A 27,137-nucleotide genomic window follows, 5' to 3' on the forward strand; every position below is an offset into this window, starting at 1 on the left:
ATAACAAGAAGCAGATAGCGGGGCTGAAGCTGAAGCAAGTAGCGCATAACTATCACTTCTCCTCTGTAGCATTGCTCACTAAAGAATTCCAAACTGCCTCTGGACAGCACTGTGCATCAGGAACTTCATGAAGATGGTTTCCTTGGTTAAGCAACTGCGCGCAAGCAAAAGATCACTATGCGCAATGCCAGGTGTCAGCTGGAATGGTGTGAAGCACACCGGCACTTGACTCTGGGGCAGTGGAAACATGTTCTCTGGAGCGATAAGTCTTATGGACAAATCCGAGTTTGGTGGAAGCCAGGAAAATACTGCCTACCAGAATGCATAACACCTTCTATAAAGTTTGGTGGAGTCTGGGGCTGTTTGGTAATGCTATGGCATACAGAGATATTTTAGACAATTAAATGCTTTCATCCAACTTAAATGAGCTTCTTAAATAGGTGCCAGTGACACTTCTGTTTATTATAAATGTGGGTAGCATTACAATATCTAACCTTCAAAGTAACAAAATCGAGAATACATTATTGTATGTCAACTGTTTGTTTGTTGGTTTGGTGCACCAAAGTCAATATTATATTTAAACCGCTTAAAATTGTTACGTATACTTTTATTTTTTTAGTTCATTGGTAATCCAGGTATTCAAGAATGTGGACTAAAGCTACTTGGATGTTTAATAGAATGCTCAGGGGCTCTGGACCTGCTTTCAGAACTGGGTGCACTGGATACTGTTTTGCATACACAACAAATGTACCCAGGAAACCAAGGTGAAGTCTGTAATGTATTACTGATGACAGTTTGTGATGTTTTTTAATGCTTTGGAGATAAAAGTTTATGCTCTTAACGTTGTTGATATCTACATTACAGAAATACAGTACTTTGGCTTATCTCTCTTATCATATCTGGTTCCAAAAAAGAAATTATGTATCGCCACGGTGCATGTTTTGGCAACACAGTTGGTTTCTACATTGCAAAGATATAAGGATGTTGTCAAAATACAAGAGGAGGTAGGTTTTATGTGAAGCAATATAAATTAACCTGAGGATCTCAAGATATTTTTTTTTAGACCATTCACCATGGGTGATACCAAATTGTTTCTTCTGGGGCTCCTGTCTACACCAGACCACAGTGATTCTGGTAGTAACATATTAAGCATCTTTCCTGGTAGTACAATTGTGTTCAGTCTTTAAAATCAGGGAAGTCTAAATTTGCAGCATCTCATAGAAGCTGCAAGTTGTCTGCAAAACGGTGTGTTTACCAAGCACCTTCTGGCTTCATCCACTACAGGATTTTGAAAGCAGAATGGTGGCAAAATAGAATTTGACGGCAGATAACTATTCGGCGTGCCTAGCCTGCCCAATTTTAGGATGCCAGCAATTTAATTTCACCACTGTTCCTGTGTATACCTTGATAAACGTTCCTGACCCGGGTATTCAGAAGCTAGAGTTGCGGGGTTTAACATGGTTGGATGTGGGATAACTGCACCCAATTGAAATCTTATACTTAAGAAGCTATGTTCTTTTAGGGAAATGATGTTAATTGGAGCAATGTTAAAGGATGTATGAGAAAATGACCCATATTGCTTAAATAGCATTTAAAAATAAGCTTTTTGGGGCAGCCATTTTTACTTATTTTTGAAGTAATGTTTCTTTTTTTTTTTTTTTTAAATCAGGGATTTCGTACTGCATTAACATTAATGAACCTATCACAGAGCTTTGCAAAGCTTTTAGAGCTTGAGGATTTCGACAAGGTGCTTTTCTACCAGATATCAATGTGTCTGGACAACAAACGGGACCGGAAGGTACATAGTAATTTATGAATTTCTGTTTCATATAGAAAGGGTGAAGAGATGCTTGTAGGGTTATGGGATATATTTAGAATCACACCATGGAATTGTGTTTATTTGTTTAGTTTTTGTTTGTAACAAACATGAGATATGTCTGAAAACAATAAGATTTATGGGTTATAACAGCGAGTGGTCTACACACATCAGCTTCATTGTGCATTATAGAGGCTTAGTTATAGCAAGGTCCTTATACAAGGCTTGGTCAATGCTATGCTTCTGACTTTGTGGGAACAGTTTGGGGAGAACCGTAAACGTAGTGGTCGGCCAAGAAAACTTAGTGCAGCAGGCGAAAGACACATCATGCTTGCTTCCCTTCACAATTGGAAGATGTCCAACATTGCCATCAGCTCACCATTGGCAGAAAACAGCGAGACCCCGGTACACCTATCTACTGTTCAGTGAACTCTAGTCAGTAGTGGTCTTCATTGAACACTTGTGGCCAAAAGCCATACCTCTGAAATGGAACAAAGGCCAAGTGACTAAACTATTCATAAGAGCACAGGAACCTGGATGGAGAAAAATGACAGCAGTTGCTCTGGACGTATGATTCACAAATTGAAATATTTGGCTGTAGCAAAAGGCAGTTTGTTTCCCCAAGGGCTGAAGAGCGGTACAAGAGCGAGTGTGTCAGGACTCGGGTGATCAGGTCGGGTAGGAGCCCATGCGCAGGGGATACTTGGGGTTCAGTCTGTAACCCACGGTGCATGATTATGCAAACAAAGACACCACAAGCAGAAATCCAGGTAATGCAGTGTATTTTATGTATATAACAGGTAATATATGTATAATAGCGGTAATAAGTTTTTTGGCAGGGAGCCCGCTTGGAAGGGCACGAAAGGCACACAGCCCGCTTGGAAGGGTATGAAAGGCACACAGCCCGCTTGGAAGGGTACAAAAGGCACACAGCCTGCTTGGAAGGGTACGAAAGGCACACAGCCTGCTTGGAAGGACACAAAGCAGGGAGTCCCCTTGGAAGGACACAAAGCAGGGAGTCCACTTGGAAGGACACAAAGCAGGGAGTCCACTTGGAAGGACACAAAGCAGGGAGTCCACTTGATCAGGACACAAAGCAGGGAACCAGGAACAGTACAGGTACAGAGCCACAGCAGGAAGGTCCATAGACTTCAATACAAAGGCCAGGTTCATAAAGGCAGGGTACTCCAGGTAACAAGGCCCAGCTGGATGTATGGACTAGGACTCAACCCAGGTAACAAGGCACACCTGATCCTAGTAATAGAGTTCTGAGTGCTCCAGAGGGCAGAGGGTGGCCACTAGTGGTAGCAAATTTAAATGCCACAGGTATGAAAAAGCCATGGTTCAGGCAGCAAAAAAGTGGTTCCCGACAGAGTGTTTGCCAGCAACGGCGAAGCATGATGTTGATACCTTGCAAGTTTGTGGCTGCATTTCTGAAAATGGTGTTGGAGATTTGGTCAAAAGGAATTATCTCAATAATGCTGATAAGTACAGGTAGATACTTATCCATCATGCAATACAGAAATGACATCATGAGTATGACCCCAAACATACTGCCAAAGTCATCAAGAATGATCTTCAATGTAAAGAAGAACAAGAGATCCTGGAAGTGATTGTATGGCCCCCACAGAGCCCTGATCTCAACACCATGGGATTACATGAAGAGACAGAAGCAACTGAGGCTGCCTAAATCCTTAGAAGAACTGTGGTTAGTTCTCCAGGATGTTTGGAACAACTTAAATGCCAAGTTCCTTAAAAAACTGTGCGGAGGTCTACCTGGAATAATTGATTCTGCCTTTAAAAAAAAAGGTTTTGCAAATATTGGTCACACCAAATATTGATTTGTTTTAGATTTGTCTTCTGTTCACACAGCAATTTTGAACATCTTTGTACACCTTACATAAAGAGAGTTCTACACAAGCCCTTACTTTTTAAAAAAAATATATTATTTTATTACACAAAAAATCAAATATAAAAACATATACAATATCTCATAATTTAGACAACAGAGGTTTCTAGAACATTAATCAGAGCATAAATTAATTCAAACAATCAAAAAGAGGTCCTAAAAGTATTATAATGCTTACCCATTATCCTCCTCCACTTCCCCCTGGGTAAGCATTATAGTACTTTTAGGACCTCTTTTTGATTGTTTGAATTAATTTATGCTCTGATTAATGTTCTGGAAACCTCTGTTGTCTAAATTATGAGATATTGTATATGTTTTTATATTTGATTTTTTGTGTAATAAAATAATAAATTTTTTAAGAAAAGTAAGGGCTTATGTAAGGTGTACAAGTTTGTAGGAGTTTCCCTGTTTTGAGGATGAGATCCTTGTACACACCACAATACCTATAACATTATGCTATGTGAAAGGTGTGGTAGGATTCTTTTGTATTATAATTTTTGAACATCTGCCTAAAACATTTGCGCAGTGCAAATCTCTCTCTTTGTTTTGTGTTTTTGTTTGTAACAAACATGAGAGAGGGAGAGAGAAACAAAAATGTGGGTAAAAAGGTTGAGTCATACTACACTTACGCTGAAGAATTAATTTTCATGGTACTTGTCATGATGCCATTTTTGTTGTTGTTTAGTTCCACAGCCTGTGCTATGGATGCTTTGCGGAAATGACTGCTGAAGATGAATTGAAAAATAAATTACTGGTAAAAGCTTGCACGGAAACTAACATCATCATAGTGGAGTGTCTGCTTTTGCTCGGGGCAGATGCGAATAAGAAATCCAAACATACATCCTTAGTCATACAGGTATTTACATCGATGTGGTATTGTTGTACTAGTTTAGTGTTAAACATATTTACTGTTTCTATGCACTAACACTAACATTCTTTAAGAACCTGCAGCTACCATCCTCCTCCATATGATTTAAGGGAAAAGCACAAAAAAGTTAAGGAACCGTGCAGCTATATGCATTAAAATATTACATCAAACATTCCTCGACATAGTGTAGTTCAGGCCTGGATGTTGTGACACCATAAATTACCACTGGATTTTAAGAGGTTAAAGCATGACACAAATGCATAACCTAGGAGTAAGTTTATTTCAGAATAAACATTACAAGTCCACATTTAAGATGTGTGTGATAAAACTGTTGGAGAGAAATAGACATTAGTGATGTTCTTACACATTTCTGTTTGTAGTCATTATTTGCTTTTAATATTATTTCTGTATCCTACTTTCAACAGGTTTGTGAAAAGGGAAATAACTTAAAGCTTGTTGAGCTATTGTTAAATAATGGCGTCCGTGAGCAAGATGCCCGAAAGGCTCTCCAAGTTAGCATTAAGAGGAGCGATAATGAGACCATCAGTTTGCTACTGAAAAAGCTTGGGCTAGATGTGGCCAACAACAGTATTTGTCTTGGAGGTTTTCATTTGGGTAGAATAGAACCTTCATGGCTCACTCCACTGTTTACCGAAAGACAACAACCTACACCAAAGCAACCATCAATAGGTCAAGAAGGAAAGAAGGGTATGTTGAAGCTTCGCCACTGTTTCCTACACTCAGCATCATTTTCAGATTTTTAGTAGTTTAGTAGTTTTTAGATAAATGACACTGAACAGAAAGCGTCTAATTACCAACCACACAGGAATAACCCTAAGATCCCCATTCACTATAATGATTTATATTAGATCACGCATACAAAAGGATTAACCTTCTTCACTTTAATGGCTGAAAAGCTAATGAAATAAAGATTTACTCATGAGCATTTCATATATCTCTGATAAAACGGTAAGGCGAAAAGTGTCAAACCAACCACCATCAACACATGAATATCTGTATTGAAGAATATTGATCAACTCTGTGAAATAATTATATTTTATGTGTATAGAAATGGATATATAGAAATCCCTACCTATTCCTGGTGCTATCACCCACTATATTCATTACTGTAGTTTCTACCTCAAACAGTACCATTATACTATTGTAACTCATGTTTCAGTGTATTAATTCCACTAGCAATTGACATACATGTACCTTAAAGTATGATAATTATGCAATATTACAAATAGTGGCATTTAGAGTTAATCATAGGCTGTCTCGTTGTGCGTTTTTTTTAATAGATAATACGTTTCACGCTATCAGATGTAGAGTAAGACTATATTCATATACAATTTACTTGTACCGTATGACTTTTAGATTTAGGTCCTGTTTTGGCGAGGATGGTTTTCAGATACCAGAGAAAGAGTACTTCAACAGAAGGCTGTAGATTATTTGAAGATTTTAATTGTATTGAAGACCTGCACAAAGGAATTGACAGCCCCTGCTTGCCTGATGTTTTTGAAGATACTGGATTTCTCTTTAGTGATGACTTGGATAGTGAAGGTAGTGGAATAATAAATAATAACAATACTAATAAACCACTAATAGATATTCTATGGATTCCTATACATTACTTAGTAGTACATGTAAATATTTAAAAGTTTTAAATAAATTACTCAATATGTGCTGTTTGAAAAGCAAAACATCGTCAGTGTCATAGTGTCATCTTTCATAATTTTTAGTTCACCATTATTAATGCTCTTATCCCAATATAGGTATGTCGCACACAAAAGAAAAAAGGTATGCCACTTGATTCCTTAGCCATGGTTACAAGGGCTCCTTCTTTTACCTGCAGGTTTAGACACAATTTTAAGGCACAGCACAACACAGCCTAAGTGTTCCATCAACATACAGCTGTTCTGATCTTATTAGATCTCTTCAGTGCAGGATAGGAACAACTCTGCCTCGTGCATGCATGCTCATGCGCATTACATGTATGCAAAGATGCAAGGGATGTCCCTTTTTGATTCTTACCCATGGCTAAGATTAAGTGTTCTTAAGGATGGGAAAATCAACTGATCCTCTGGCTTGAGACCTAGAGTGTCATGAAGCATGAAGTGTCCCCCCCCCCACGTGGTTGTTGGTACCTGTTGGGGGTTTGCATAGATAGGCCTTTTTGAGATTCACTTTGTCTGCCCTAGCCTCATGGCTAGCTGGGAATATTTTCTCAAATTCCAGTCCCAGCGCTAGCACCTCATTTATTTTATGCATTTGTGCTTTTGGCTTCTTCCACCCTCTCTCTCAGTTTTGTAAAGTCTCAGTTTTGTAAAGTCCATGGAGTCCAAGGCTCTTCTGTAGCTCCCAGGGAAGATCCAAGCCTCCCGATGGCCTTCTGACCAAGAAGGGCAAATCATTTTTGGCCTTCAAGCACTACTAGTGAGTGGTCACGAAGACCCTGCCTTAGTGATGGCTTTCTGTCTGGAGATGGGTGGGGAAGAATACTGAAACTCAGTCCATTCCAGCTTGTTTTCTTCATTAAAATGAGTTGGGCACAGGACAGTGTTCTCCGTTTTCTCCAGATAGTGGAGTAAATAACATGGAGAACCTAATACATAGTTGCATTTATCTAACTTTCTGCCAACATACTGCATGTATTGTATTGTAAAAACATTATAACTATGAATTGTTTTTTTTATTTAAGGGAGTGAAGGATCTGTTCCTGTCAAAAAATGTCACTCATTTGATATCCACAAAGATTATTCAAAGTTGGATCGTGTGACCTCCTCCTGTCAGAAACATTCCAACTCTTTGGTATGTTCTTCCTACTGAAGAGTGCCCCCACAGAAAAATGCACACTGAAGCTGAAATCTTTGAGGGAAAAAAAACCCCTCACAATAACCTGGTTGCATAAGTGTGCACACCCTTAAACTAATAGTTTGTTGAAGTACCGTTTGATTTTATTACAGCAATCAGTCTTTTTGGGTAGGAGTCTATTAGCATGGCACATCTTGACATGGCAATATATGCCCACTCTTCTTTGCAAAAGCGCTCTAAATCTGTCAGATTGCGAGGACATCTCCTGTGCACATCCCTCTTCAGATTAGACCCCACAGATGGTCAATTGGATTCAGGTCTGGGTCTGGCTGGGCCATTCCAAAACATTTTTTGTGGATTTGGATGTGTGCTTTGGGTCGATGTCATGCTGAAAAGTGAACTTCGTCTTCATCTTCAGCTTCCTAATGGACGCCTGAAGGTTTTGTGCCAAAATTGCCTGGTATTTGGAACTGTTCATAAGTCCCTCCACCCTGACTAAGGCTGTGGGTATGTTGTTCTTTTGGAATTATGGCCAAAAAGTTCAACCGTGGTTTCATTTGACCAGAACAAATTTTCCCACATGCTTCTGAGGGACTTGATGTTTGTTTTTGCAAACTTCAGCCGGGCTTGGGTGTTTTTCTTTGTAAGAAAAGGCTTCCATCTTGCCACCCATAGCCCATTCATATGGAGAATACGGGAGATTGTTGTCACATGTAGCACACAGCTAGTACTTGACAGAAATTCCTGCAGTTCCTTTAATGTTGCAGTAGGCCTCTTATAAGCATCCCTGACCAGTTTTCTTCTCGTCTTTTCATCAATTTTGGAGGGACGTCTAGTTTTTGGTAATGTCTCTGTTGTGCCATATTTTCTTCACTTGATGATAACTGCCTTCACTGTGTTCCATTGTATATCTAATGCTTTGGAAATTATTTTGTGCCCTTCTCCTGACTGATATCTTTCAACAATAATAATAATAATCCCTCTGAAGCTGTGGAAGCTCTCTACGGACCATGGCTTTTGCTCTGAGATGCAACTAAGCAAATGTCAGGTAAATCCTACTGGAACAGCTGAACTTTATTTGTGATTAATCAGAGTCACTTTAAATGATGGCAGGTGTGTAATGACTTCTATTTAACATGAGTTTGAATGTGATTGGTAAATTTTGAACACAGCCACAGCCTCAGTTAAAAGAGGGTGTGCACACTTATGCAGAGGTATTTTTCCCCCTCAACGATTTCAGTTTGTTTTGCAATTGAATTGTTCACATTATAGGTCTCATTAAAGGTGGAAAAAATTCTGTCATGATTTATCTTTGTCTCATTCTTTAACATCACAAGAACCTGGCATTTTAACAGGGGTGTGTAGACTTTTTATATCCACTGTAGCTATAGCACTCAAAGCCTGGAGTTTGACACCCTGAGGAAAATGGTCAAGTGCATTCTACAAATTGTTATTGCATTCCTGTACAAGCTGTCCCACTGTATTAACTCCAAACAGTCTGGATTCAGTACACCTCAAAAATCCCTTGCACTAACCAGAGGACATCTGATGTTCCCACAAGCACCACCACTGAAGCAAAACTATATAGAGACCTTGCATAAGTTCAGTAATGTACTTTTAATGTGAAGTAAGGTGCCAGTGACAACATTGGGAAATAATTGGTAAGGCTTAGGCTAGGTTTCCACTTGTTTTTTTTATGCTAAAAACGCCCATAAAAACGCCAATAGCGCCACCTGGCGTTTTTTTAGTGGAAAAACGCAGCAGCCAGATGTTAGCTGTTTTTCAATAGGAAATCGCAAAATGCCATTTCCACTTGGCGTTTTTCTGTCTGGCGTTTTTTCAGTCCTCTTTGGCGTTTTTCTGCTTTTTGGGGCTCTGTGGCAGTTTTTCAAAATCGCAGCATGTTCACACTCTGGCGTTTTTTCAAGGAAATCTTGGCGTTTTTCTCCAATAGAAGTCTATGGGAGAGAAAAAACGCCATGAAAAAGCCATGTGGGTTTATTGCCTTGGCGTTTTTTATGGCGTTTTTTCCACAGTTACAATGCAGAGGATGGACCCAGTATCTGTGTGTCCTACGAGAAATAGGCTGAAAACAAACAGTTTCACACAAAACAAAGTCCTGGACTGGTTCATATTGAATTTTACACCATTTGGAACAAACATGCCATTACAAACAAACATACCCGACGCATCAACTGGATCCTGCGTGCCAAAAGCAACAGCAAACAATTTGCACCATCATTTGGGGCCAATCTTCCTAGAGGAGCAGACATTCGGAATAAAGCATGCCTTACAAACCACAGAAAAGAGACAAAGGGGTCTACCAAGTAAATGACATCAGGGGCAGATACTTGCCATTTATCCTAATCCCTTTTAGCTGGGTGAAACTGCTAACTTGTAAAGGCTGGAAAAACTGCCTAAGGTCAAAAAAAGCAATTTCCACAGAAAGGCTAAAACGCCAGAAAAAACTCCAGAAAAAAACGCCAAAACGCAGGAAAATGCAGTGGCAGTTTTCTTGGCGTTTTTCATCAAGAAAAAAAACGCAGGACAAAAACCCAAGTGGAAACCTAGCCTTAAGGCGTTTTTCGCAAATTGAATGGTGCTTTATTATAACGCGTTAAGTCTTATCGTCTAGGTCTCTATATGCTTTTCATTCTACAAAACGGCCTTGCTTATGGCGAAAAAAAGTGCTTCTGTGATTACCTGGTACTACACTGCAATATATCAAACAATTTATGTTTAATCATTCATAAAATATAATTTATATATTTTTACCAGGGAGCTAGTGGAGATGAATCTGTACTTCAAAAGAAAGAGTTCCTTCAGATTGATTCTCCAGGTAAGCAGTTCTACTATTACTTTCTGAACTCTCAAATACTAGGCTGGAATTATTTTTCCTACAGTAATTCTGGAACATCTGTGAATTTATGACCAAATAAGCTTTTGTGTCCCAGGATTTCTCTCAGCCCGGTTTTATCCATATTTCAGTTCACATGTGTATCTTACAATACCTGGACACATTTTCTAGTATGATATGCTAAAAGGGTGCTCTGATAAACTGGAAAAAATCTTACTTTGAGTGAACTGCTTTACAGTTCTTCCATTTACTCAACATAGCTTTAATGAAAACCTGCCCAGAAATCTTAAACTGGAATACCTAAAATAATGTTGAATTCAGTAATTGGCAAGTTTGAACCATGGAGGGTTGCAATGTGACTTGTAAGTCACTCCTGTGTGCTTTCCTGCTACATTAAACTTTAAAAAAGCTTTAAAAAATTAACCAAGGGAGGGTAGTAATAATTGACCCCTCTTCCCCATCCCATAAGAGATAGGGTGGAAGGCACTTAAAATATATCTAAAGTGTAAAGGATATAATTTTCCACATCCTCTGCTAATGGTTAAATAACAATAAACAAACCCTAAGGGGGGCATGGAGCCCCAGCCGTGCCTTTCTTCACATGCTATCTTTCCACTATCCTAATGGAAATAGGGTTAAACTTTCCCATTGGGATGGTGAGATTACAGATAAATAAAATCACATTTGGAGGGAGATAAACCCCATCCCTGTCCAATGGGATGGAGTGGGATAAGTTAAAAATTAAAATAAAAAAATAAAAAAACATTAAAACAAAAGCTAATGGAAATAAGAGTATTTTCATTTATCTTTAGGTAATATTAGAAGGTAAGCATTCATTTTTACGGGATGTATTTTTTAAAAATTAATAACATTTTCATATTATGCAGATGCTACTGCAAAACGTTCTGGTATATGATGTTATGTCTTTGCACCACGCAGTAGAGCAGGTGCTACAAAGTCTCAAACAGTTATCAGGAAGCCGTGTGTTCAACAGCAAGGGATCAAACAGAGATGAAACCACTAACTGTACCAACCTTGCAATTGCAGCAAACCAAATCAAGTGTCTTATTTATTTTTTTGTTTCAGGCAAATCAGCAAGGTTTCCTTTGCTTATGAAGCGGGTCGATAGCTTTCCTTCCCTTGTTGAAAAAGAGCACATTAGAACTCTTGACCTTTCTGCAAATGACCTGGAAAGCATTGATCTAATAACTAAAAAGTCACCTTTGACAAATCAGCTGGAACGCCTTGAAAAACTGGAGCTACAACAGAATTCACTGACTTTGTTTCCAAAGTCACTTTCCGAAGTAAGTTATACTGTTTTCTTCAGGAACAACCAGATCACTCTGGGAAAGTTAAAGGAAGTTTCATGAAAAAAAATCGTCTTGAGCATAAAATACAATGCAGTATACAGAACTGTAGGCAGGCCTTTCCAGGGTCCAGCGTGTCCTCACTATTCATTTATTAGAATGTCAGGCTGGGTGATTGAGACTTTGCCATTCTTTTGCTTACAACATCACAGTATGATAAAGCATCAACATTCTTAACCACTTAATGGGGGAAGGAGAAAAAGCATCTAATTGAGACTTATTTATTAGCTGACTGTAAGCTAAGTAAAACCACCATTATCAGCACATACTTTGCAAAAGAAGAACTAAGTCTTTATGCATATTTAAACAATATTCTGTATATCTACTTAGTAAAACATAAGTTACTGAATCTTTCTTTTCAATCTAGGCTTTAAAATCTTTGACTTACTTGGACTTGCGCAGCAACAACTTCAAGTCATTTCCCTCCTGTATTCTGGAAATTAACACTCTTGTGTTCCTTGATATATCAAGGAATGAGATAGGGCCTTCCTTGGATGTAACGGCAGCTGGAGCATGCCTGTGTCTAAAACACCTGAATGTCTCCTACAACCAGCTGAGATATTTTCCAGAAAATATTGGGAATGTTACAGTGAAACTTGAAGAATTAATTCTGGAAGGGTAAGATTTAGTTACTTAATAAATAGAGATATTATTTTAAATAATATTTCTAGAAATACAATATGATTGTATAGGACAATGGAGAGTTAGTAAACCATGGCACATCTAAAAGTATTGTTGTATAAAATAACTAACAAAAAATTATCATATCACTTAACACATTAAATATTCCTTGCCTCTTTCTGGACCAATACCAAAACAAGGAATTGATCAACACAGTATCTTTCTGTAATGTAAAACATTTAGTTATTAAACATAGAAATTTGGTGGGAGGTAAGAACCATTGGGCCCATCTTTTTCATTTTTTCTGATGTAAGACTCTGGTCTTAATCAGTCCTTAATGTTAGATTTAGTATTGTTTCATGCCTATCCAATGCATGTTTAAATTCCCTTACTGTATTAGCCTCTGAAGTGAGGATGTTCCGTTTATTTCAGCAAAGCAAAGTTTACTTACATATAAACTTCTGACTCTCTAGTTTTAGACTATGACCTCTTGTTCACACATTTCTCCTCATTTGAAATAAATTTCCCTCCTGTACTTTGTTAAATCGCTTTAAGTACTTATGTTTTTCTATCACATCTGCTCTTTCTCTTCTTAACTCCAAGCTATACATATTGAGTTCCTTTAGTGTTTGCTGATAATTTTTACCCTGCAAACCATTCATCATTTTGGTAGCCCTTATCTGAACAAAATGTCAATATCACTCTGGAGATAGGGTCTCCAGAACTGTACCCTATTGCAGAGGTTTGTGTCATCTGCAAAAAAAAAAATATCTTACCATTAAGATCTTTTGTTATATCGCTAATGAAAATATTAAAAAGTACGGGTCCCAACTGGGGAAACCCACTGGTAACAATACTTTGGTGAATGTAAACCATTAACGCAAACCTTTCACTGAGGAAACCCTTTTTAAATGCAATTTTTGCAGAAATAGCATTACCGACATCTTGACACCTGTTTGCCTGTCAGAGTTAAGGACCATCAACTTGAATAAGAATTCTATTTCATCACTTGCTTCAGATTTCTTGAAATATTCTGCAAAGTTAGAAACGTTCTGTGCTGTGACAAACAAACTTGGTAAGTTTTTTTTTTCACTTAAAACGATAAATGATATATTACAGATATCACAATTTACACAAGGAGTATTGATCGCCCACGATTGAGGGCTTCAGACAGACCAGCAATTCTGTTTATCCAGGTTTAAACTATATATCCTGAAATTAACCAGTATCAACCGTTTGTAAAAACAATGGCTGGCAAATTCACAAAAAAACACAGCCCTGTAGTGTGACGTTCAAGGCTGTGGTGTATTCTATTTCAGAGGAAAGCATAATGTGGCATAATTGAGGGCGATTGCTCCCACGGGCTCTTCTGCTCTATAGGTCATTTGGGACATTGGGCATTTCCCTCGTTAGAGGCCTAGTTGTGCTATGGACACGTGTGCCTAAGTGTCGCAGCCTCCATAGCAATATCACCAGGTACCATGTGTCCATAGGAGACAGAAGAACAGCATATGAGATCCTGCTTAACATGTTGGCGTATGCTCTGTTTTAACTAAATCATATACCGGAGTTAATCAGTACTGATCGCTAAAAGTTGGAATGATTTGCCTGGTCATCTTTCTGGATAATTAGACAACTTTTACAACAGACTTTTTTGCACCGAGGATGCCATGCTGCAGTGTGTGGAATTAAACAATTTTTAAATGTAATCGTCTGTATAACCTAAGAATACTTCTTTGTAACAATTAATCTAATTACACTGAATTTGTGTGTTTACAAATATTTTCTTTTTATATTTCAGCTACAACGCCAAATTTTCCATCTAAAATAACAACACTAAAATTGTCTCATAATAAATTCAGAAGCGTTCCAAAAGACATTTTGCTTCTTCCACAGTAAGTAGTACACTTAGTTAGTTGGATTTAAATTTAATAGAGGATTGTTTTGTGTACTACATAGAAATATATTATTCTCTCATAATGATGGCTCTGTGGGAATGTAACAGAATGCCTTCAGTTGCCTACGGATAATTTACAAAATAATGATTATCGTATTATCCACTCCCTCTAGTTGCTGTTAGTGTTATCAATTCAAATTACATATGAAAACTAGCCTATTTTTTACCTTTCTATTTGTAGTTTACGCTCTGTAGATTTAAGCAACAATCAGATTGAGAGATTGCCTGGTCCTTTGGAATGGACATCGTTAAATATGCGGGAACTCCTTTTAAACTACAATCAGATTACTGTTTTGGATCTCGGCAAAGATGCTTGCAGATGGTCAAGGCTTGAAAAGCTGCATCTCTCACACAATAAACTGAAGGAGGTAACATGCATAAATAGAAATGTGTGTGTATATATGTATATATATATATATATATATATATATATATATATATATATATATACAGTGATGTATTCCGACCAAGGCCTAGGGTGAAATGTCCTGGTGGCAGTGGTCCCCTAAGCAGATTGCTCTTTTGGGCAATCAAGCCTCCTGGTTACAATGGAGAACGCCAATCTCCTCATCAGCCTATTATGCTATAGAGGCTGTGCTGGCTCAGCATAGACTTCATTAAAAGGTGCTGCGGTCTTTTGAGATACATCTCACAGGGATATGACAACATATCTCAGCGCTGTTTCTTAAAGGCAGACAGTGCCTTTAATTGTACTGAAGACGCCGACCACAGAGGTGGAGACGACTGGGGGTGCAGTCCTAGGCCAGGGCACACCACTGTATATATATATATATATATATATATATATATATATATATATATATATATATATATATATATATATTTATATATATATATTTATATATTATTTTTATTAATCTAACCTGTCCCTGGTTTTATTCCAGATCCCACCTGAAATTGGCTGTCTTGTTAATATGACCTCCTTTGACATCAGCCATAATCTTGACCTTAGATCTTTTCCTGATGAAATGGGAAAACTAACAAAGGTTTGGGACCTTCCTCTTGATGGTCTTCACCTTGACATTGATTTGAAACACGTTGGATGTAAAGCCAGAGATCTGATACGGTGCTTTTATATATTTATTTTTTGTTACATTTTGTTTATACATTTATATTATACTTTGTAAGATATTTTTATAATATAATATGTCAGTATTTGTCAATACAGTGTTTAAATGGTCTATTTAGTCACAGTGCATATGCAGTTTTAGATACACAAGTATCACTGTTTTTAAAATGGGGCAGTCTGGGACATGAAATATTCTACTAGCACAACACAATCCTTTTTTGCCACACGGTACAAACTTCAGTATTCAAATATTTTTATGTTGCTTCCTATTTTAAACTAGCTTTACACTTGCAGAAATGAACTTTCTGCACTGATGTTTTCTAATAGCATGTTATATTATTTAGATTCCTTCAGCAGCGTTTAAAGAAGGCTGTTCCTTACAACCGGATGAAGCTATTAATCATGGGAAACACAGGCAGCGGAAAGACTACTTTGGTGCAGCAGCTTATGAAATTCGGGCATCCTAATCGTGGTTTAGAGAAATCTACTGTCGGAATTGATGTGAAAGACTGGCATATACTGATAAGAACCAAAGTAAAAAAGGAAATTGTATTAAATGTCTGGGACTTTGCAGGTAATACACTTTGCATTGTATGGAAGTAGCTTAACGTAAGCCAAACCTTTTTTTGATTTTTTGAATGCTGCTTCAAGTAAGAGAAATAATATTTCTCTCTGGTAATCCAGATCAGTGGTTCCTAGAGGATTTTTTTCCCCTGTGATTACCATTGTGCATGCAACCCTATTCTAGGTACCTGGTACAAGTCTAGCCCAAATGTCTGGCTTGGTGTGGCTTGTCAGGAGGAGAAGAGTTCATGCTGATATATTGGTTGACAGGTCAAGTATGGCTTCATGAGCTGGGCTCAACCCCAGTTTGCTCTCCCTTACATATACATACACACCTGCATACAATCTCCCTCATTTATACATGTACACATGTAAATACTCTGACCACCACAAAGATATATGTACGCTCACTCTCCCTGACACATAAAACATACATCAAATACTATTCCTCACACACATGTAAACACACTCTCATTCTATTTCTTTGTTACTTGAGGGGTGCATAATCGTTACAGTGAAGACCCTCAGTCTGTTACTACAGCTAGGAAGGGATCTTACATATGTCACATACATGCGTCACAATGCGTGCTGCACAGCCTGTTATAGAATGCCCCCACATTTTACACGGTCTAATTATAAGACTGTCTGGTATGAATGTGGCGGCTAGTGTGCTCGTGTTCTGTTCAGTCCCTGAACGTAGCCCCACTTTATAAATGGCTGTGAAATGTGTAATGTTATTGTAAGGATTATTCACAATAACACCACCGCTACATTTTAGTGTAATGCCATTTACTTTAATACATGTCATATAGTTTATTAGGCATCCCTCATTTTTAATGAGTGAATTCTATGTAATTTGGTAAAATGTCTGCTTTGTACATGCTACTATCTTAGGACAAGAGGAATTCTACAGCACTCATCCTCATTTTATGACTCCACGGGCTTTATATCTTGTTGTCTATGATCTTAGTAAAGGAGAATCTGAAGTTGATGCAATAAAGCCATGGCTGTTTAACATAAAGGTAAATATGCAATCCTTGTCATAGTAATAACTTTCAGTGTACATGTTCAAGTGGAATGCATCTCTATATGTTAGAAATACTTACTAAGAGTAATTCCAACAAAGTCTACGTGTTGTTTTTATGCACTTTTTAAGAAATGACAAATCAGCACGTTGTAGCTGATTTTTTTCCCGCCGTTTTACCACCAACTCTGTGGATAGTAAGTTATTCAGTGTACAAGATTTAAGCTTTTATCTATATATGACGAACAGCAGGTGTTAGTCTACCTAAATAGTATTTTATATGTTCTTTGGATGCTAGTTTATGTGAATGGTGTGGTAAAGTGTATGGGAAAGTGGTGGATGGGATATATATCTCACCTGGTTTCCTCAGCCAGGCATGGTAGCAAACCCAGGAGCCCTCAGGTGAGGCTTCCTATGCTCATTACTGGGGAGGAAGCCTTAAAAGAGAGGGCTGTTGGGTTTGCAGAGTGGAGGAGGGACTGAGGCAGGGAGCAGCTACAGCCAGCGCTGCAGCCCACGAGGTATGAAGCTTTATCTATGGAAAACCTGTTACTTTGCTTTGTGCCAGACCTTAAGCTTGTAGAGAGGTATCCGGATGTTTAGTTAGAGCCGGACTTTTATTTTCAAGGTGCTCTGTGCCTACAGCATCTAAATAAACCCGCTTGACTTTTGGAACCTGTGTGAATACTGTCATTGCCGCCCCATGCTTGAGCTGTCCCCTACAATGGGTATAATCTTAAAGGATATTACTGGTTTGCTTATGCGCTAAACTAAACATAATTGTTTACAGGCACGAGCTGCCACTTCCCCTGTGATTCTCGTTGGAACACATCTCGATGTTGCAGATCAAAAACACCAGAAAGCCTGCATAAGTAAAATAAAAAAGGAACTTTTCAGTCAACGTGAGCTACCCACCATTCAAGAACACCACTTTGTGAACGCCATTGAAGAGTCGGATCTTTTGGCGAAGCTTAGAAAGTCGATCATAAAAGAATGTTTAAATTTCAAGGTGAGTCACTGATTATCATCTGCTTTGGGACTCTATCCTGGTTCAGTGGCATCATTCTGTCCGCCTATATAATATGCTAGTTCAAATGAAACTTTTTGTGAGACTTACCCTTCCTATTATTGGAAGATTTTTTTTTTTTTAAAACAGGACACCTTTCTTTATTAAGTGCAGGGGAGTTAAGTTATTGATGGGGAAATGAAGAATTTTTATATAAGTTCCATGCCGTTTTAATTAAATTCTGCGCTTCAGTCTTTGTTCAATTAAAATTGTTTATCAGTCACCAAATATTATTGATTTTATATGTAAAACAAATTAAGATCTTTTCCCTATACATTGCATACATTGTTTCCAGGGGGCTAATGTAAGCAGAATGGGGTTTGGATTTAGCCCACTTGTTTCTATCTTAACCATTACAAAGGGCTTGCAAACCACAATATATGGGTTACCACCTAGGTAATATTGTTTCTATTATATTCACCTATCCTTCTAAAGGATTTCTTCCTTAGTAAGAGATGTTTATTTCACAGTATTCAGTGTACTGCCTCAGTGTAAGTTGTACAAATAGATAATGTATTCATATTTCCAAATTCTAGTGATGTATTTTCCTTTTTCCTAGATCAGAGATCAGCCAGTTCTTGGACAGCTAATTCCAGACAGTTACCTGGAACTTGAAAGAAGAATTTTAAATGAACGCAAGAGTGCTCCCATTGAATTTCCCGTCATTAACCATAAGAGAATGAAAGAAATTGTTGAAGAAAGCCAGTTGCATTTGGATGAAGAAGAACTACCACATGCAGTGCATTTTCTAAATGAATCAGGTAACAGAACATGATTTACATTTGTGTATTACGTGACTAGTGTGATTTTATGTGAGGTTTATTGTTGTTGCAGCTCATGCGGGTTTAAAATCACAGTGTCAATAGAATTACCAATTTACCACCTCATGATTTGTAGCTGAAATAAGTGGAAATGTTGCCAGCATAATATTTTGCAATGCAAATCAGACAGTAGGCTTTGAAAATGTCAGAGAGCCCAGACAAAAGTGCCCTTTCTATACATGTCATGTACTATATTGGTTCTTGATATGATTTGGTAAAGACAACATGTGATATAACAAGAGGGACAGAATGAAATTATTTTCTTCCACATGGATGTAAACAAAAACATTATGAATGTGATATGAACATGTATCAGTGCTATTTTAGGTCTTACCTATAACTAAAAAAGTAACCTTATGATGACTTCAAATTTGTTTCTTTAAGGCTGCTTGCTTAGCTAGTATGAAAATATGTTTCATTGTTTTTGTACAGGGGTGTTACTACACTTTGAAGATCCTGCCTTACAACTTCGAGACCTTTATTTTGTGGATCCCCAGTGGCTCTGCAAAATCATGGCACAGGTTAGTATAGTAGTATAGTATAGTAGGTTAAAAAAAGACTTCAGTCCATCAAGTTCAACCTTTCACACATACCTAGTTCTAATGTTCTAAAGTATCAATATGCATATGATGCATACAGACAAACAAAATAAGGAAATAAAACAATAAAAGGTTTTTTAAACGACCAAAAGTGCTACACAGTATTCCCTTGAAATAATGTTTACATTCAGTTCTTCTGCCCATAATTTATTTCTAATTAAGATTACTATAGTATAGTATAGTTATACACTGCATTTTAAATGTCCCATCTTGTATATCATTAATTATATGAATAACAACAAATACTTGAACATATTTACCAAAAGGAGGAAGCGGGCATCTGATTGACAGGTTTAATGGACAATAAAGTAAACATATGTAATTGCACCAAAAATAAAATCTAACTTTTACTAAAACTCTGGTTAAAAGGCCTCAAGGGTGATTCTTATGAGCGAAATATAAACTGCTTGCACTAACAGGATATACTCCTCCCAATCATTATACCAATAAATAAAAGTGACTTGCTAAATATGATTATGTGAAGAAAATGAGCAATTATGGTAATAAGCAGGAACAACTGTTTGGTTGCTTTTTTGGATTACACCACTTTGCGCCAAAATAGCTCTTCACATATAACCCGTATTGCATCAGAAAAGAGGACTTAATGCCATGCATGGACTTTGTGCTTCCCTTTTGATCATTACAAACACATCCTGTGCAGAAGGCACTAATATGAATGTCCAATCTTGTTTAAAGGGAAACATTCTTTTTTATTCCACATATTGTCAAAAAAAAATGCAAAATGCAGATCTTTATTTGTGACAATACCCTGGCTTCCTGTACTGAGCTTATGGCGTCTGTTCAGGCTAGTACAGCCGAAGTCCTGCTAGGACTAGCTACATTGGGCTGTATGGAACACTGGATTTACTACACATAAATCATATAAGGAAAAACCTCCTGTATCAAAAACCTATTCAGCATACATTGCTAAGTACCCTACTAAAAATACCATTATGGCACCTACAAAAAGCAGGCAATGGTGGAAGTTCCCCTAAAATATCACATTTAGCCTTGTTGTAATACATTTTGTCTCACAGGCTTACTTTACTTTCATGCAGATTTTAACAGTGAAAGTTGATGGTTGTGAAAGGTATCCTAAAGGTATCATCCACTGTGCAGACGTGGAGAAATTCCTTTCAAAAAAAAGAAAATTTCCTAAAAATTACATGTCACAGTATTTTAAGCTCCTTGAAAAGTTCCAGATAGCTCTGCCACTGGGTGAAGATCAGCTTCTCATTCCAAGCAGGTATTTCTAATTGGATAGAAGTGAACTGTAATTTTTTCTGTCCATTACTGGTGGATATAGTGGGGGTTTCAATGTTCAACAGACTTCTAAGCCAGTACGTGGTACTGAATGATGTAGCTTGGGTTAAGATGTTTTCAAAACTGTATTGTATGAATTTAGTTGTATCCAGCAACACCATATTAAACGATTGTTGGGACTTAAGGCGCAATGAGCCTTGGAGGCTTTACGAATTCAGCATTCCAACCAACAAAGATCAGCCTATCATTTATTTCCACAGCACAGAAGCTGTTAAGATTTAGATGAAATGTCTGAGAGCTTTGTAGGTGTGCGCTTTGTATGTCTACTTGAAATTGTGACCACAGAGTCAGTCCTTTAATCACTTGATAAACAGAAATTATTGTAATATCGCCAAAATAACTATACAGATTGAAAAACAGAATGTACAAGGTAATTTTAATAAATGAATATAGCTATGCCAAAAGTAAAGCCAAATAAAGATATTTAATGAATAAACCATACAGCTTTCAGTGTAATAATCCAAAGTATTGTTTGTCCTGGTGTCCTTGCACAGTTTGTCCAATCATCGACCAGTGATAGAACTTCCACACTGTGAGAATTCAGAGGTCATTATACGATTATATGAAATGGCTTATTTTCCCATGGGCTTCTGGTCAAGACTCATCAACAGGTTACTAGAAGTTTCACCTTATATGCTTTCTGGAAGAGGTATGTATATGGTTTACGTTAAAGTCAAGGACCTACATATTTAGAATTCATGAAATAACTTTCAGGTTCACATTCTAGTACAAAACTCTACTGGGAAATATAGCTGGGTAAGCCAGTGTTCGCTCCAGTTGAAGTGTAGAGCCTGGTTCAGCCCATTATCATAAAGGTGAAGAACACAAACTGGATTAAAGCCAAGCTTGAACTCTCCCCAACTTCCATGGGCAAACTAAAGCAAGACCTTTTTACAGTAGCACTACAGTAAAACACAAATAATTCTAGTAAAATGAACCTATTGCTTCCTCCTCCTAAAGTCATATCCCCATGTTTTGCACAAGCAAAATAGAACAGGAGAGCAGCAGGAAGCCTATGCACTGTAGGGCAGGCACCCGCATAAATATCACTGCAAATTTTAACTACTCTTTCTCTGTGTTTATGGTAGAAAGAGCGCAACGCCCCAACAGAATGTATTGGAGGCAGGGTGTCTACCTCAATTGGTCACCAGAAGCATACTCTTTGGTGGAATCCATAAATCTACCCAACAATCCCAATAGCTTTTTGAAGGTGACCGTTCCATCCTGCAGAAAAGGTAATTTAACGAGAGATGTACTGTGTTTACAGTGCATTTAAAGTATGACTGTCATAAAAAAAAAATTTTTGTAGTTACAAGCTTATTACAGTACAAAATAACTAGAATTTTTTAACCGTTTCCCCTATAGGTTGCATTTTAATGGGGCAAGTTGTGGACCATATAGATTCTTTAATGGAAGAATGGTTTCCCGGTTTACTGGAAACTGATATTTGCGGGGAAAGTGAAACACTATTAAAAAAGTGGGTCTTATACAGCTTTTGTGATGGCCAAGAACACAAAAAGATATTACTCACTGATTTACTGGTGAAGGCTGAAGAAGGTAAGGCAAGATTGTGTTATTACTGTTATCACAGAGAGTGGCAAATAAAAAGAACATGCACAGATAAGCATAGGTTAGTCCTGGATAAAATATAAAACTAGTTGATGGTTGACTAGGTGGCCAAATAGTTAGCTTTACATTATTATATGTAATCTGTGTAATTAGAAATATTCTGTCATGGGGGGGGGATTCCTTAAGGGTTTGTCAATTGTAGGTTTCAGTTGTGCCTTGGTAGGCAAAGTTTATACAGCCAAACATATATCAATGTAAGAGGCTCAAGAAAATGTAAAATGTATTTATGAGATTAAGTCCAGCATAGGTGTGCTAAAAGCACAAGTTTAACAGTCACTGCACCTAAGATTTTGATTACGTTTCAATGAAGATTTTCATAATAATTGCTGTCATCCCCTTTACCAATAATAGGAGACTTGCTGATAAACCCCGAGGACCCCAGATCGACAGTCCCTATCTCTCAGATTGCTCCTGACCTTGTGCTTGCTGACTTACCTAGGAATATCATGTTGAACAGTGAAGATTTGGAATTTGACCAGGGCCCTGAATTTTTATTGGGTAAATCTCCTTGCTTCATTAAAGCGTTCCAGTTGATGCTTTTGCACCTATGAGTGTTTTTAATTATTAAAAAAATTTACCTTTAGGTGATGGGGGATTTGGATCTGTTTATAGAGCGGTATACAGAGGAGAAGACGTAGCTGTGAAAATCTTTAACAGACATACTTCACCGAGGCTCTTACGACAGGTGAGGACATTATAAGAGTCATCAATCATTTGATGACGTATCAATATAAGAATATCCTGTATTTGTATATTCTAGGTATTGTTTACAGGTAAGTGGTAAATCATGCAGAATTTTTATTTCTTTGCTATACAATGGGTAAACAGGACATAACAAGTAATATATAACATAACAATTCGACTTACAGAAACAAAGGGTAAGGCCCCTGTTCAAACAAGCTTACAATCTATACAGATACATTTGCTGAATAATATAGTTACATCTCCCTCGTGAAAGCAGTACATACAAATGTGTTTTTTAATCATATTGAGTGGGTTTCTAAAAGTAACTCTTAATATGAATATCAAAATGGCTACATTTATATCTAAGTTGTTATTGTGCCTGCATGCAAAACCTGAAAGTTCTATTATCTGACATTGTTGATTTAATAGAACCTCAGTCTTCCTCAGTATTTGCTTGTAAAACATATGCTATTATTTCTTTTTCACACACTTACTGTGGGAAAATTTAGAAATATTTTGACATATCAGCATGTGGGACACGACATATAAAAATATTGCATTTCTGTTATAGCTATTCTAATTTTAATCTAGTATTGATTGTTTGACAGGAACTTGCTGTACTAAGCCATCTCCATCATCCCAGCTTAGTATGTCTGTTGGCAGCTGGTGTCCGCCCCAGGATGCTAGTAATGGAATTAGCTCCCAAAGGATCGCTCGATCGTCTTCTTCAGCAAGACGTTGCTAGTCTTACTCGAACACTTCAGCACAGGATAGCACTACATGTTGCTGATGGGTTGAGGTGCATATAAGTATCCTTTTTCCTCTCTTTCTTTTCTCTACCCCTCCCCTTAAGCCCTACGGGCAATTTCCAAAGCTATTATATGTAGAATCACACACTTTACTAATTAAATAGTGGTTTGAATTTGTTTTCTACCCCTTTCACCTGATTTTGTCACATAAGGCTGCAAAATTCTAAAGCCAGCTATTTCTCTCAATTATACAGATTGTGTGATCATTCTTGTGGTCCTCTTATAGAAAAACAGTGTAGCTTAGTAGTCTTATAATGCATACATCATATGCCTTATTGGCCAGGCAAGTGTAAAAAACTATTTCAAGCTCTGTCCAGTGCTCAGTGATAGCGAATAGTCAGGAAAGTAGGTAACAATAAAACACTTCCAGCTTTTTTGTTCTGCTATTGTTTATAAGCACAACTGACATTAATGGACATGGAATCAACAAGAATATGTGGTACATGAGCACATGATAAATAGCGTTATTTATAGGAATTTTATGTTTGTAATAGCAGGAGCAAGATTTCCCAGGCCTCCATATTGTAGGGCATCCTACACAATATTTATATAATAAGATAACAAATATTTTCATTTACTACCAAAGGTATCTACACTCATCAATGATAATTTATCGGGATCTGAAACCTCACAACGTCCTGCTGTTCACTTTGTATCCCAATTCAGCAGTTATTGCTAAGATTGCAGATTATGGCATTGCACAGTACTGCTGTAGGATGGGTATCAAAACTTCGGAAGGCACTCCCGGTAAGATGTGTAGACTTTCTGTTAACATTTAAACATCCAACAAAATCTTGTATGAAATGATTTCTTTGATTATTTGAAAGCAACTCCTCCATTCTTCTAATTAGAAGAAAACAATTATTGAGGGAAATATATTTTATTTTCTTACCTATTGTCATGCTCTACCCAGGCTGCGGAGCTGCATATCTCTGTCTTGCTTCAGTTTCTCTGTTTTGCTTCAATCCATTCCTGGATTTCATTAGGCTCTGTTCTGATCCTCCATTCCTTGCTTCCAGTCTGCTTGTTGCTTCAGCTCCTGTTTCCTTTATAAGGTGTGTCCCACCCAGTCTAAAGGTTTGTCCTTCTCGGTTCTGTGTTTGGATTCAATGTTTAGTTTATCAGTACTTTTGTATGCAGGGCTTAGCGTTAGGACCCACCGTCATTCTAGTACTTTGGCGTAGTGGTGGGCTAAGCATACTAAGGCCAAAAGATGTGACGGAATCTCCGATAGTTATTAAATAGTCCTAAGCTAGTTTCTGTATTTGTGTGTCAGTCTGGTATTTAACTAGTGGGGTGTCCTGTCCTGTTCTGTCGTGTATCCCCGGTATAGGGGTGTCCTGTCTTGTTCATGTCTGATCTTGCGTATTCCTTGTCTAGTTCCATGAAGTGCCCTGTATCATGTGTATCTTGTCTGGTTATGTTTATTCCTTGTCTTGTTCACTGTTGTGCCCTGTATCATGTATATCTTGTCTGTTATGTTTCTTGCCTGGTCTCCCTATCCCTTCCTTGTTATGTTTCCGCTATTACTCTGCTTAGCTTCCACACTCCTGGCTTGCAGCATCCTGCACATGAGTCTTGTGCTATGTCTCATGCCTGTTCCAGGGTGCCTGCAGGATTTAACTTCGTTCTGGACTACATCCGCTGCTATGTCAGGGCACTGGTGTGTGGCTGCACAACCCTAGACGCCCACCGGGGTGCTGTCGCTCTGCACCAAGCCCTGTCCAACTCCGCTACTGCACCGTAACTCCTGCACACAATCTTCGGGCGCTCTGGGTCTTCACAGTCGTCTGTATGGACCCGGTCCGTGACACCTATGTGATGTCATTGTCTTTATCTGAGTTAACCTTTTTCAGAGGAAAGAATAAAACAATAGTTTAAAAGCCCTGTTGCAAACAACAACATTGGTATGTTAAACAAAATAACCCTTGGAAGATCCATCATTTATTCTTTCCTCCTAACACCCAGCCAGCATCCTAATCAAGCCACCTGAATCACCCAACAACCAACATAGATCATCCTGACTCAACCAATGCATCCTCATCCAAGCAATCCTCTCCTACTGTTTCACTTCTCCCTCAACCAGCAACTAGTTTGTAAGCTCGCAAGAGCAGGGTCCTCTTATCCTTTTGTACAATTTTGTTATTGTGTGTGATTTTAAATTATTTTGCGGATTGTAATAGTACTACGGAATCTGATGTTGCTATATAAATAAATGTAATGTAAAGAAGTTTAATGACAAAGACAACAAAGAAACTTTAAAGCAGCTTGTTTCAGTTTCTATTGCAGTAACCTATCGGTGCTGGCAACTGTGTTACAATCATGTGGTTCCAGACGAATTTTTACTTGATATAAGTAATACTTCTGGGAAGTGCTTGAGCTTGTGCATTTTGTCCTGGTAATGGTGTATGTATTGTATTAAGTTACAAAAGTTAAATTCAGTAGAGTAGATAAAATGGCATCATCTAAACATTATATTATAGTTTCGTTTTTGTTATAAAGATATGTTTTTTATAATTTTTGTTTAGGTTTTCGTGCACCTGAAGTTGCCAGGGGAAATGTTATTTACAACCAGCAAGCTGATGTCTATTCGTTTGGTTTGTTGCTGTATGATATTCTTACAAATGGAGCCAGAATGGTAGAAGGTTTGAAGTTCCCCAACGAGTTTGATGAACTGGCCATCCGTGGGAAGCTACCTGGTATGAGTTTTTATTTTTCTTAGTTTGTTATATTAAAACACAGTTTGGAAACAAACAGAACATCTGTTCTATTAAACCTTTTTGTAACTAGAGGTTTTACATACCATAGTGGCCAGAGTGATTTTTTACCATATGTTTGTTAAACCATGATTCCCCTTTTCCATATTGGATATATCCACACAAATTATACATATTTTTTATTTAGGACAAGTAGGGCCTTATTTGAAATGGGTTTTTTCTAAAAAATGCATAAAACATAATTATTGTTATATCCAAAAACCTATATTTACCACATACATATTTTAGGTTTTTTTAAATAAGGGTAAGAGATATTGGGGCCCAGTGACATCATAGTTTTTTGTCCTCCAGTAACCTTCTGGTGGGTGTCAGCATTGAGGGAATGCCCAATACGACGAGAAAAGGCTCATCAGAATAGGATAGTACTAATCAATAATACCTTTTAGGTATAATTCAGGCACATTATACAGTGAAATAATTAGAACCACTTTGAAGTTTGTTCCATGTCACTTTATCAACACCACTACTGGACTTATTTACTAAACTATGAATTAGCTGGTGAGTTACAATTTCAGCTCAGCAAATTTATGATGCATTATGAA

General features: G+C 37.6%; 1 protein-coding gene across 1 annotated transcript in view; it reads left to right on the plus strand.

Annotated features, from left to right (window-relative positions):
- The window catches only part of LOC149302874 (leucine-rich repeat serine/threonine-protein kinase 2-like), a 51,382-nt gene that overhangs the window by 15,536 nt on the left and 8,709 nt on the right, over window positions 1-27,137 (plus strand). Inside the window, exons 15-42 of the mRNA XM_089482082.1 lie at window positions 620-764; window positions 865-1,004; window positions 1,670-1,798; window positions 4,411-4,581; window positions 5,019-5,301; window positions 5,971-6,156; window positions 7,295-7,404; window positions 10,186-10,246; window positions 11,351-11,568; window positions 11,999-12,249; window positions 13,179-13,327; window positions 14,054-14,147; window positions 14,391-14,577; window positions 15,115-15,296; window positions 15,644-15,873; window positions 16,758-16,885; window positions 17,678-17,896; window positions 18,513-18,714; window positions 19,207-19,295; window positions 20,432-20,619; window positions 21,191-21,345; window positions 21,785-21,931; window positions 22,062-22,253; window positions 22,677-22,823; window positions 22,910-23,010; window positions 23,618-23,808; window positions 24,405-24,565; window positions 26,347-26,517. Coding sequence (XP_089338208.1) covers window positions 620-764; window positions 865-1,004; window positions 1,670-1,798; window positions 4,411-4,581; window positions 5,019-5,301; window positions 5,971-6,156; window positions 7,295-7,404; window positions 10,186-10,246; window positions 11,351-11,568; window positions 11,999-12,249; window positions 13,179-13,327; window positions 14,054-14,147; window positions 14,391-14,577; window positions 15,115-15,296; window positions 15,644-15,873; window positions 16,758-16,885; window positions 17,678-17,896; window positions 18,513-18,714; window positions 19,207-19,295; window positions 20,432-20,619; window positions 21,191-21,345; window positions 21,785-21,931; window positions 22,062-22,253; window positions 22,677-22,823; window positions 22,910-23,010; window positions 23,618-23,808; window positions 24,405-24,565; window positions 26,347-26,517 — 4,627 coding nt within the window. The remainder of the gene's footprint in view (window positions 1-619; window positions 765-864; window positions 1,005-1,669; window positions 1,799-4,410; window positions 4,582-5,018; window positions 5,302-5,970; window positions 6,157-7,294; window positions 7,405-10,185; window positions 10,247-11,350; window positions 11,569-11,998; window positions 12,250-13,178; window positions 13,328-14,053; window positions 14,148-14,390; window positions 14,578-15,114; window positions 15,297-15,643; window positions 15,874-16,757; window positions 16,886-17,677; window positions 17,897-18,512; window positions 18,715-19,206; window positions 19,296-20,431; window positions 20,620-21,190; window positions 21,346-21,784; window positions 21,932-22,061; window positions 22,254-22,676; window positions 22,824-22,909; window positions 23,011-23,617; window positions 23,809-24,404; window positions 24,566-26,346; window positions 26,518-27,137) is intronic.

The sequence above is a fragment of the Sceloporus occidentalis genome, unplaced genomic scaffold (assembly GCF_023333645.1).
Source record: "Sceloporus occidentalis isolate IW3139 unplaced genomic scaffold, rSceOcc1.0.p SCAF_17, whole genome shotgun sequence".
Taxonomy (NCBI): Eukaryota; Metazoa; Chordata; class Lepidosauria; order Squamata; family Phrynosomatidae; genus Sceloporus; species Sceloporus occidentalis.